This window comes from Danio aesculapii, chromosome 10, assembly GCF_903798145.1.
Source record: "Danio aesculapii chromosome 10, fDanAes4.1, whole genome shotgun sequence".
NCBI classification, from domain to species: Eukaryota; Metazoa; Chordata; class Actinopteri; order Cypriniformes; family Danionidae; genus Danio; species Danio aesculapii.
Window position 1 is genome coordinate 10,565,030 of NC_079444.1, and position 13,569 is coordinate 10,578,598.

The 13,569-nt window shown below is 36.7% G+C and overlaps 1 protein-coding gene across 3 annotated transcripts in view; it reads left to right on the plus strand.

Annotated features, from left to right (window-relative positions):
• Positions 1-13,569, plus strand: part of rc3h2 (ring finger and CCCH-type domains 2) — a 52,939-nt gene that overhangs the window by 33,328 nt on the left and 6,042 nt on the right. For all 3 annotated transcript variants that reach the window (XM_056467629.1, XM_056467631.1, XM_056467630.1), the window contains exons 13-18: positions 2,096-2,218; positions 2,940-3,092; positions 7,062-7,275; positions 7,357-7,441; positions 10,215-10,386; positions 12,605-12,741. In XM_056467629.1, the coding sequence (XP_056323604.1) occupies positions 2,096-2,218; positions 2,940-3,092; positions 7,062-7,275; positions 7,357-7,441; positions 10,215-10,386; positions 12,605-12,741 (884 nt within the window). The remainder of the gene's footprint in view (positions 1-2,095; positions 2,219-2,939; positions 3,093-7,061; positions 7,276-7,356; positions 7,442-10,214; positions 10,387-12,604; positions 12,742-13,569) is intronic.

The following is a 13,569-nucleotide window of genomic DNA, read 5'->3' on the forward strand; positions in this document are numbered from 1 at the left end:
GTATGGGATGATACACGTTTTCAAGGTATACAGCGGTTTGGAAAAGTCAAGGTTTTAAAACCGTCAAAATTTTCTGTAATACCGTTCCTAAGGTATGTGTACGATTTTTTATTTGCATTTTTTTTGTTTTTAGTTTCTTTGGACAACAGTATCTCCAGCAGAAAGTTTAAAATTTTAAAGAAATCAGTGTTTTTGAAACTAATGAAGACAGCAGAAGTCAATGATTCATTTTAATTACTTAGACATGTTTACTGCTCCAAAATATTTTTAATCTTTAAAAAAAAAAAATATATTGTTTTCAAAGGGGAAATTGTTTTTTATTTTTTTACCCAGACATTTAAAAAGAATATATTTTAGAGCAGTAATCACAAGACTGTGAGACTGTGAAATTTTTATCCAAGGTTATCAAACCGTCAGAATTTTATACCTGTCTATGCCTATAATCCACACAGTGGCAAAAGTTGAACTATTTTGAAAATTAACCGCATTAAAAGCCTCTGCTGCTCCTTCCTTTAATAACAAATGGCCAACCCGTGCTGTAGCGTAGGTTATTGTGTCAAAAATCAGAAAAATGACAGAAACAAACACAGCACACGGTTGGCTATACTGTGGTGTTGTTGTGAAAATTAACTTTAACCCTTTATTCCCCACAGCCAAATCTCCATCTGTCAGTGATCATCATCTATTCGTCATGATCAGTCCGGTGATATCCCGCGGTCCGCTAGTGTCTGAAGCAAAAGCGCGTTCACATTTTACCAGATCTGGAACTACTTATTTGGTGATGTATTGTATTGACGTTGATGCATTCAAGCAAAAGATCCGAACCCAACTCGATTCATTTACTCGACTCTGAGTCGACTATTTCATTAAAGAAACAAAAGTTTTAAATGCGGTGCACTTTCAGATATAAACCTCAGCTGGATGTTTTCATCCACTTAGTGCTGTGTTACACACTGCATGGAAGCTCATTTTCAAAAACCCATAATAGGGGCTCTTTAAAACATTTATATGCAGAATAAGAAAATAGGTCAGAATAAAATATTTCATAATTTCAGGCCTTAAGTACCAAAAACAAAAATAAATATATTGGTATAAAATATAATTTTAAAATGTGTGAGTACTTGTTGAAATTCTAGATTATCTGAACCATGTAATTTTTGTATTATTTGTATTTACTGTTAATTATTAAGGATATACCGATACCAATATCAGGTATCGGGTCGATGCTTGGTTAAAATACTCGTACTCGTATCGTACATGAAATGCCGATACCACGGACCAATACCACTCAACAGTAATTCACTATGTGGATGGGATTTGTTGTCCTACCAGATTTCAAATTCTTACTGTATTAACTAATATAATATATATTAATAGCTTAGTCCTTATAAACAATCCATTTATAAAATACTTTATTAACAAGTCTATAGGTTACTGAAGAATAAACCGAATACGCAACATGATCCTTGCATAATGATCACAGCGAAACAAGCTAGTTCTCATTTTCGTCGTCATTTGAATGTCCATGCTTAATCAGTAATCAATAAGGTCTAGCGATTTACAGGGCTATCAACAATGTGTGTATATTTTTGGCTTGGAAGAGCCTTTTGTTAAAGATTATTGTGTTCATTCTTGCTACAGGCAAAAAATAAAACCTCCTTTCATATTAACTACACTTTCATTGAAACCAAATCTAAGAAGTATCGGAATCGGGACTCAGCGAGTACACAAATTAAAATTCTCGTATTCATATCGGTTTGTAAAAAGTAGTATCGGTTCATCCCAGTTAATTATCATAGCATGTATTAATAAAAGTCTTGTAATAAAATAAGTTAAGGTTTCTACTTAGCTATATTTTATTTTATTTTAGTTAGTTGCCAAAACAACATTTCTAATTTGAATTAAAATGTGTAAGTTATTATTATATTTATGTGTTTTTCTATATGAGCTTTACTTAACCAAGCAATTATGGAAGGCAGGAGAATGTTTGAAACTTGTTTTTACTCGTCTGGATGCTCATAAATAGCACACTTCACTTTTAGATTCAAACTAGGTAGAAGAGAATGGAGAAATTAATTTTCCGTCTATTGTACAGGACGCATACACCCGTGTTGAGGAACTCTATCGACACAAACAGGAACACTGGGTACATCACCACAGCAATGTGAACAGGCCATCCCAGTCATCCCCGGTCTTCACTGTGGACATGTGTCCAGAGGTATGAAAACTAAGCCTCATACATCATTGATTCATTTATTTTCTTTTCAGCTTAGTCCCTTTATTAATCTGGGGTCGCCACATTGGAATGAACCACCAATTTATCCAGCATATGTTTTACGCAGCGGATGCCCTTCCAGCTGCAACCCATCACTGGGAAACATCTATACACACTCATTCACAAACATACACTACGAACAATTTAGCTTACCCAATTCACCTATAGTAACCTGAGGAAACCCACACGAACATGGGGAGAACATGCAAACTCCACACAGAAATGCCAACTGACCCAGCCGAGGCTCGAACTAGTGACCTTCTTGCTGTGAGGCGATCATGCTACCCACTGCGCCACCGTGATGCCTGCCTCATTCATGTACTGTGCAAATAATACAGTGTTAAATGAGATTTGTTGTTCTTGGATGAATAACTTTGGCACTTAAAGCTGCAGTCGCCCTTCTGAGGTGTGTTAAGCTATTTTAAGTGGGTCTGTTGCTCGGCAACTGATAAATCCAAAGCAAGCAAGCCGCTCTGTCCTGAAAATTGTGTGTGCGAACGAGCGGTTTGAAACGCATGAACCTCTCACAGAAAGATTTGGCACCACGGAGGCTGAGTCACTTTGCATTGTTTCTTTCCACCCCCATTTTTTGAATCTGGCAGCCTGTTGCACATTGGTGGGTGTGAGAGAGAACGTTGTCATCGCTCTCTTTCTCCTCCTTTAGCATCCTGAGGGTGTAGGTGGTGGGCGTATGACTTGCAAGTGTCATGGTGGAGAAGAGAGTCTTGCCCACTACTCACCCTGGTCGTGCAGCACCATCAGCCCATTTGAGTCAGAGCCCCATCATTTGTCAACCCACTCCTGTTCCAAACAGCTAGTAAGTGGTCGCTTCTATACACAGTTGCACAGATTTACTTTCGCCTTCATTTAGCTCCTTAGTAACACTTTCAATCCATTCAAAAGTGTTTGATTCAAAGTGCTTTAAAAATAATATGGCACAGGTGCAAGTGAAGACACTTCAGATCGCATTTACACTGACACACTTATAAATCTGCTTATTCTTTAACAGATTGTTATTGTTAGCTCAAGTCCAGGGTACATGTTAGATTCAGTTTAGATTCAATTTTATCAAAGTTAATGTGATAAATGTAAAAGTGAAGTCACGTTAGATAGAATCCACACTGATTCACTTATAATCTGGCCTATATAGTACATACATTCCTATTGTGTCCATCAAACTAAATCACCATTAATGTGTAGCCCACAACATTAATGTGTAACTCACAATTTCTAGCATATTACCCTTCAATATATAATGTCTTACATTACACATATTGATTGAGGTCTATAAATACACCTCACTTCCTTCCTTTTTGTTCTTTTGCATTGTTGAGGTGTGGTTGTTTGAATGGAAACTCAACCATGTCCCTCAGATCCCATTTACACTGACACACTTACAAACATGCCTATTCTTTAACAGATTGTTATTGTTAGCTCAAGTCCAGGCTACATTTTAGATTTAATTTGACTTATTTTATCAAAGTTAATGTGATTAATGTAAAAGTGGAGTCACTTTAGATTGAATCCACACTGATTAACTTATAATCTGGCCTATATAGTACATATATTCCTATCCAAGTGTCCATCAAACTAAATCAACATTAACGTGTAACATATAGTAAGTGACGTCAACTGAATCACTGAACAGTGACAAATATAGTCACTTCACATTTACACAGATTCTCAAATTGGCTCAGTAACACACTCCTATTGATTGCTTTAAACTGAATCAATATATTATAAAAGTGTAGCTGGTCTAAATGGACCGAAAAACCTAAAAATTATAATTCTGTTGTCATTTTCTCTTCCTCTGCTTATTTTAAACATGTTTGAATTTCTCTCTTCTGTTGAAAGCAAAGTAACATATTTTGAAGAATGTTGAAAACTGGTAGCCATTGACTTTCTAAGCAGGGTGCGAACTACAGGGGAGCTAGGAGAAGCTTGGCTCCCCTAATTAATTCAATTCAATTCACCTTTATTTGTATAGCTCTTATACAATGTAGATTGTGTCAAAGCAGCTTCACATAAAGGGTCATAGTAAATAGGAACAGTGTAGTTCAGTTTGTAGCGTTTAAGTTCAGTTCAGTTTAGCTCAGTTCAGTGTGGTTTAATAATCACTACTGAGAGTCCAAATACTGAAGAGCAAATCCAACGATGCGCAGCTCTACAGATCCCAAACCATGCAAGCCAGTAGCGACAGCGGAGAGGGAAAAAAAAACTTCACTAAATGGCGAAAGTGAAGAAAAAAAACCTTGAGAGAAACCAGGCTCAGTTGGGCACGACCATTTTAATTTCTCCGCTGGCCAAACGTCTTGTGCAGAGCTGCAGTCTCAGTGGCGGAGGCTGGAAGCTGGCATCAGCGAAGACTCGTCTGTCACTGGAGCGTCACAGTAATCAAGGCATAGGCTCACCGGAAAACATGATTTGTGATATTTTGGGGGTCTCAAAAAATACTGACAATTATTTTGACATGCGGTTTCAGTATTGCGTAATGTGATTATGGATTATTATGTGTAAAAGTGCAAAAATATCATTCATTCATGCTTGCGATTTACACCTCACATAAATAAAAGTTCAGTCATGTCAAAGACTGACAGCCAGATGCTTTCATATGGACATTGAGACATATTGCTTATTCATTTTCCAAAACAAATGATGTGACGTTCTGTTTCGTTCTATTTGGTTCATACAGTAGGCCAATACGATGTTCTTTTTTTTTAAACACAGTGACATTGCTGTAAACATGTTGGACAATTAAGCTAAAAGCTGGGTAAACTTGACATTTTCGAATTTGCAATTATGTTTTACCGGAGTGAAAAGTGAGATCCCATGACATTCTATAGGCTTATGTTAAATAAAATAGCATATGTTGTGCTTAATGCCATCATTTTGAGCTTATAGAGCGACTGGAAAAATGATACATGACAAGGTTATTTATTTATTTTTGTTGTTAACATTCGTGTTTGTGGGTTTGATATATATAAATGAATGTATTCCTCTCACAGAAGCATTGCAGGGAAAATAAGACAGCGATGTTCTCTTGTTTAGGCTGATGTTGTTTGTGTATGTAAAAAATAAATCCTTCAAAAGACATTTTGAAGGGGCAAGGAAAGTTATTGATGGAAAAACAAGCACTTTTTGGCGAGAAAGTAACCTGAATTACTTTGTAATGCTAGTTACAATTATTTAAATATTTGTTTTATGTATATTGATTGTTTTGTTTCTATATTAATGTTTAAGGACAGGGATAGTATGTCTTATATAGCCTACATTGTGGCAAGGGACTCTCAAGATCAAAGCGACCCTCCCGTAGAAAAAAAAGTGGGCTCCCCCAAAGGCCACGGTATATTTCGAACTCATGTTCTAAGTAATTCTTTTTACTACTGTAAGTCAATGGTTACTTGTTTCCAGCTTTCTTTAAAATATATTCTTTTGTGTATAAAAATAAAAAAATAAACTCAAACGAATTTGGATCACTTGGGGTTGAGTAAATGGTGAGCACATTTTCATTATTGAGTGAACTATCCCTTTAAGATCACTCTTAATATGCTTAGCTGTTCTCAGTTTGATTTGTTATTTTTATTTCAAAACCCACAATTTCGGGTAAACACGCTGGCTCAGATGTTAGTGCTGTCAACTCACAGCAAGAACGTCACTAGTTTGAGTCCCGGCTGGGTCAGTTGGCATTTCTGTGTTCACGTGGGTTTCCTCTGGGTGCTCCAGTTTCCCCCACAGTCCAAAGACATGCGGTACAGGTGAATTGAATAAAATAAATTGGCCGTAGTGTATGTGTGTAAATGAGTGTGTATGAAATTGTTTATACAGTACATATATTACCATTATGTCCATCAAACTAAATCAACATTAATGTGTAACCCACAATTTCTAGTATACTACACTTCTATATAAAGTGCACTACATTACCCATAGTTCATTGACTGAGGTCTATAAATACACCTCACTTCCTTCCTTTTTGTTCTTTTACTTTGTTGAGGTGTGGTTGTTTGAATGGACACTCAACCATGTCCTTTGAATTATTCCATTGGAATGGGTTAAGTACATTTAATTTACCCAAACATGTAGCAAGTGTTTAGATGTTTAAATTTGTATGACCTCTTTCAGATTGTTGATTGTTTGTATGATGTACTTTCCTTTTTGTATTGTTTGTAGTGCCTTAAGACCAACCTGTATCATCCTAGTATTTCATCAGTGTTTTAGTACCCACACAGAAAGAAACTATATAAACTCATAGGTTTTAATATAGGTTTTGATATAGGCTCTCACTTATTTGCCATGGTTAAATTCCATAACATGCCAATTACATGTGAGAACACAATTTCAAGTGTTCGCACACACATACAATTTCTGCATTTTCTTTTCAGTTCGTAGTTATTGCCTTGATAATAGAAAATATGAGCTATATGCATCATGTATGACAGTCTTCAAAGTGAGATATGAGCTATATAGGAGACATGTCTTGTATGTACATATAGGGCTTATATGTGGATACAAAAAAAGCAATACAGGAGACCAATATAGCCTGTATTTGCACATATATACACCTCAGTTTTGACTGTGGCATATATATATGCATAAATGCAGCGTATATATTATAATTTATGTGCATATATGCGCATATATCCTCATATAGGTTCTTTTCATGTGGGTATTTTAACTCGTATGCAACATAATCACATAACTTACTTTTAAATTGTGACAAAAATGAGCATTTCATAAATGGGAATGTGAAATGCCTCCTAATTTATATTGAATTATTTTTCCTCAGGAAGGGGAGAGTGGTGGCAAACGGTGGTTGCATGTGTTGGAGCCATACAGACGACTGAAAGAAGAAGATCCCATTATTCCTTTTGGAGAGGGGCCCATCATCTCTAAATGGGGAGCCATTTCTCGCGCTTCACGCACTGGTTTTCACACCACTGACCCTGTCCAGGCCACAGCATCACAGGGGTGCACCGGTACCACCTCTATCAACTTCAGAGGTTTGAATTGATAATGCGTGTTGTGATTTTGACTGTTTTTCTTCAACTTTGAGAATGATTCATGTTCTCAACTGTTTTCAGACTATGGCTGTAATATTGGTCACAGTGACCTCAGATGGAGCCCGCGTGGGTCTGATTCCTCTACCCCCTCCAGCTTTCTAGAAAGGTACCAGTTCATGCCATTTTATCTGGAAACTAATTTTTTAATAATGTAATATCTTGGTATCAATATACGTGTAAGATCACATTTGCAGTGATTCACCTTTAAATATCACCCAACATGCCCTTACTCGACTTGAAATATGACCCATGATAGAATTTACTGATATAGCACCACTACTGTAAAACATAATTTATTTTCAGTGCAATAAAGCTGCTTTCACAAATTGCATTTTCTTTAAATTCTCTCAAAAGGAATTTAAAATAAATGTCAAATGGGCACATCTGAATTCACTACCATCACAAGCACACTATTGGCAGGACACACCTGAACATACGTTTGACTGCGGTTCCTATGTAAAATAAATACTACGAGGCAGTATGATGCCAACAACTTTTGTTCCTTTTCACTCTAGTGATATTTACAGGGACAAATCATCCACAAATAAAGGATTATTTTCACATAGTTCTTTGCACAACATCAAATAAATACCACAAAACAACTTAATGGTCGAGTCTTTGATTTGTAATCATATACGTTTGCTCACCTATCCATTTTCATCGCCAACCTGATTTCACCTAGTAGGACATGTTCCTGAATTAACATGTGTTGATCCTGGAACAACATGCCAATCAGAATTAAGGGTTATGTTTACAGTTTATGTTAAGTTTAGGCTTAGGGATAGGTATTGAGGTAAAGTTAGTTTTATATTCGCACATTCCCTAAGTGACATGCATTGTTTATCATGGTACTTTGAATATTCAGACTAAACCCGCATGTAATTATGACTTTAAAATAACATTAGCACTATTTAATTGACTGTGAACAATATTGTACTTTGATAGTTGTTAGCTGCTAATATGATTTCACTATTTAGAATCTACAATGAATACTCTTCTGAAATGATATTATTAAGGAGAAAGTCTGAATGTGCGAATATAAAACCATCTTTACCTCAATCGGTTAGGTCTATGCACTTCTACATGATTGTTATCCAGCTATTATTCCCCTCTGATTTTGTGAATAGTTTACACTTATGGTTTGGTTGGGTTTTGAGGTAGGGAATGGGTATGGATTACATTTTCAAACAGAAATGATATTCCAGGATCAAAATAGACGTTGATTGTACTTGGCAAAATCATGACATGCCCATTTCCGTATGTGTAACTTTTCTGGCGTGGGTATGTTTTCTCGGTAGCTACTTTGCACAGTGTTGCACTTGTGATGCGGAATGCTTGGAGTTGAGTCCGGTGAAGCACAGTTCAACAAGAGGCAAAAGTAATGTGGATTCAAAGTTAAATGTTTTTCAATGGTGACAGCCTAGTGTGCAGCCCCCCTCTCTCTCTCTCTGACTTTGCTTCCTGTATAACCGTATCTGTCTACCATTTTGTAATAAAGCACAAATGTCCAAATTTACATTTTAATAAGTTACAAAAAATGGACTTATCTTAATTTGCTTTTGAAACCCCTATTGGTGAGGTTTAGGATAGGGTCTAGGTCAGTGGTTTGCTAGGTTATCTGTACGACAAAATGTACGACATTCTCCTGAATGTGTACAAGAAAGATGTGTATCTGAAATGTAAAACGAAACATCCGTTAAGGTATTTCAGATTCTTAAAAATATACACTGCGCCCTCTATGGAATTGTCATCTGAAATGTACAATGAATCAGACCCAGAGTAATGGTTTTTAATTCTTGCAAAAATGTAGACTTAGGCATGTATTTTCCTGGGTTAGTATGTTGAGAAAATATAATAGAAACTTGAGCCAGTAAAAAAAAAGACAACCTGACAGAACACCTTTGAAAGCGCATGCATGTATAAAGTATTATGTAATCTAGACATACATATTATTGGATTGTCAGGAACATTACATAAGATGTCTTCAGTGTTTCCCCGTCTTCACCAGAATCCTGGCATAGTCGTCTCACTGTCTTCTGTAACGGTCTAAAAATAGAGCCGCAGCCGGAACATGGCTCTTCATGTTTGTGTTTGCAAAGCTCTTCCACACAGCAGTGAGGGCTTACATTTCAGTCCCCATAACTCCCATGATTCTTGTACAAGTCTTTCACAGAAGGAAAATGTACATTCTGCTTATTAAATTTATTCTGTGCTCCTACATCTTAAAGCAGCCTTATTTTGCACTCGTGTAGCATTTAATGAATTAATTTCCTGAGATCAGTGTCTAAAAAACACCACTGATTGTTTTTATAGCCTGAATCTTATTTATGGAAATATCTCAGCTGTTATATATAGCATATAGCTATATATAGTATATATAGCAGAATTTTCATTTTTGGATTAACTATCCCTTTAGGTGTGGGCAGCAAGAAACTACAGCGAGAAAAACTAAGAGATAGTAAAGAAATACATTAATATGGCAAATGGATTAATTAATACACAGAAAACTGCAACATAAATGATTGAAACAAATGCTGCAAGCAGAATAAATAACCTAAAATCAAACTTTAAAAAAAATTTAATTAATTAATTTTAGGTGTCTGAAAATATTGTATTGCTGGCTACAGAGAATCGATGTCCTATCGTATAACTGTGAAATTGAGCACTTTTGATTTAAAAAGGGACCTAATACTGTTTCTCTTCTATATAACATTGGTGTCAATGATGAATACTCATAGGGCAGATTCTGAGTGGGAGAGCATCTCTCACCTGATCTCAAAATTGAGTTTCTAGTCTGAGAACACCAAACAAAAGAGCCAATTTGTTTTTGCTCTAAGGGTTGGGTTTGTTTCAGAGCTCAGTGTGTCTGTGCGTTTCAGCGATCATCTGGCTGTTTCTGGACTGCATGCGGGACGAACTTCCTTCAGCAGCGGGACAAAGCAGGGCATAGATCTGATGGGTAAGGATGGGACCGAGAGCGAACCTGACAGAGACATTGAGCTGGAGCTGTCTGCTTTGGACATGGAGGACACAGAGACACGCAACTTGGAGGTGATTTTTATACTGTTTATTTTGGTTTGATAACCTCTAACCATCCAATTTAGGCATTCATCTAAAGATAAGATTAGTAACTGATAAAAAAAATGATAGCATGTTAAATTATGCTAGCAACATGCTAAAATATGTTAATCCTTAATAAAAATATACTAACCATGCTAGAAACCCATGCTGTTGGACAGATATTTGTATGTTGAAAACATGAACATCACCACAGTCATAATTACGAGTGGGGAAACCTGTAATTATTTTTGTCAAGATTTTCTTTCAACCCTGTAGGCTACATTATTTTTTGGTGTCAATGATGATTACTCATAGGGCAGATTCTGAGTGGGAGAGCATCTCTCACCTGATCTCAAAATTGAGTTTCTAGTCTGAGAACACCAAAGATAATGAAGAGTTAAACGTTTGTTGAATTTTGTGTATAGAAACTATACAAACTTCCCTGGAGGACTTGAATGAAGCCGTGATCCATGTTAGCGCCAAGCTAATTTGTGTTAGAGGCACTTTAATTCTAGAAACATGCTAGCAGCATGCTAATTCTTGCTGGCAACATTAATGGTAGAAACAGCCTTTGCTAGCAATTTTCTCATTCATTCATTCTCTTTTTGGCTTAGTCCCTTTATTAATCAGGGGTCACCAGAGCAGAATGAACCGCCAACTTGTCCAGCATACGTTTTTACGCAGCGGATGCCCTTCCAGTTGCAACCCAACACTGGGAAACACCAACACACTCTTGCATTCCCACACATACACTACAGACAATTTATCTTACCCAATTTATCTATACCGCATGTCTTTAGACTGGGGGGAAACCGGAGCACCCGGAGAAAACCCATGTGAACTGACCCAGCTGAGGCTCAAACCAGTGACCTTCTTGCTGTGAGGCGATCATGCTACTCACTGTGCCACTGTGAGGACCATCCTGATTTATTATAGAAACATTTTAATAAGTAATAAAAAAATAGTTTATTAATTCAATAAGAAACATGCTAGCAACATACTATCCCATGCTAGCTATATGTTTATTCATATTAGCAACATGTTAATTGCCACTAAAAACCTGTTAGTTCATTATAGTAGGTAACATGCTAAATCCTGCTAGAAGGATGCCAGTTCAGGCAAGCAACATGCTAACAACATAATTTATGCTAGATGCTAATGTATTTTCAATAAGAAACATGCTAGCAACATACTATCCCATGCTAGTAATATGTTAATTCATATTAGCAACATGTTAATTGCCACTAGAAACTTGCTAAGTCAGGGCGACGCAGTGGCGCAGTAGGTAGTGCTGTCGCCTCACAGCAAGAAGGTCGCTGGATCGAGCCTCGGCTGGGTCAGTTGGCGTTTCTATGTGGAATTCACATGTTCTCCCTGCGTTCGCGTGGGTTACCTATAGGGGCTCCGGTTTCCCCCACAGTCCAAACACATGCGGTACAGGTGAATTGGAGCGATTTTGGATGTATGGGTGTTTCCCAGAGAGGGTTTGCGGCTGGAATGGCATCCGCTGCGAAAAACATGTGCTGGATAAGTTGGCGGATCATTTCGCTGTGGTGACCCCAGATTAATAAAGGGACTAAGCCAAAAAGAAAATGAATGAATGAACTTGCTAAGTCATTATAGTAGGTAACATGCTAAATCCTGCTAGTAAGATGCCACTTCATGCAAGAAACATGCTAACAACATAATTTATGCTAAATGCTAATGTATTTTCAAAAAAAAAAAAAACATGCTAGCAACATACTGTCCCATGCTAGCAATATGTTAATTATTAGCAACATCTTAATTGCCACTAGAAACTTGCTAAGTCATTATGAAAGGTAACATGCTAAATCCTGCTAGTAAGGTGCCAGTTAATGCAAGAAACATGCTATCATTTTAATTAATGCTACGTGCTAATGTATTTTATTAACATGTTAGAGACATGAAAGTCATGATAATTCATGTTCACAAAATGCAAACACCTTTTTTCATGTTGGGGCATGCTACCAATAAGCTAATATATGCTACCAGCGTGCCAATACTTGTTAGAAACATGAACCATGTTAATACTCGTTGAACATTCTAGAAGCAAAAAGACACGATAATTCCTATTCATAGAACTGAAATTCATGCTCACAATTGTGATACGCTAGCTTATGCTTAGTCAAGTCATTGTCAAAGTTTGACATCAATCATTATTCATATAGTCCTTTTTAATAATCTATAGGACACAATGGAAATGCAAAGCCGCTCCCAAAACAGCCACCTCTCTACAGTCTTCAGTGATCCAGCATCCAGTTCTCAGTTAGAAAACGACCTGCCTGACAGAATGGATAGTAACCTTATGAAGAAAATGGCATTCAGGTGAGCAGAGCTTTGTTTGACAGTGCACACAAAATTCATTCAGTTTTCAAAGCCTTGTTTTTAGCGCTGACTGCTTGTCATGATGAAATTAGATGAGTTTGTAGTCAGTATCCTGGGAATCTACTGTGGTGGCTGTAGTAATGAGTGTAAGTAAATGTAAGTATTAGCACAGCCTAATATCAAAATGTATTTTTCATTCAACTGTCAGCCATGTCAGTGTGACAACCCGAAATAAAATATTGAGCTGTTTATCACTCTTGGAGTTATAGTTTTATTTTCATGCTTAATGCAGGCTGGGGGATTTTAATGTGATATTTAATTTTAATGTGTTTTAGTTCCTCCTTTTTTTTGTCAGTTTGCTAAGCCCAGCTGGCAATGACATTTATTATTATTATTATTTTTTGTTTTGGATGTTAAACTCCATAAAGAAATTGAGACTTGGACAAACCAAGCTCATATATTAAAAGCCCAAACACTATTAGAAACTCATCAGATTTAATATATTGATTATTAATTTCAGAGAAAACATTAAAAATCTTACACCAAAAGTCTAGGACACATACCTTATGGACAATGTAGCCTACCCAATTCACCTATACCACATGTCTTTGGACTTGTGGGGGAAACCGGAGCATCCGGAGAACCCACGGGAACATATCTCATTTGAAATCTCTGATCCTAATTCTTCTCAAACTTGTGGACAGATATTTTGGAGAAATTGTTGTATATGCAAGTAACAATTTCCTCCTTGCCAAAATTGTCTTTAAGACTGGTATCCAGAGAACCTCTTTAACATGCCAAAAAGTCAGATTGTAAACTATTGTAAAC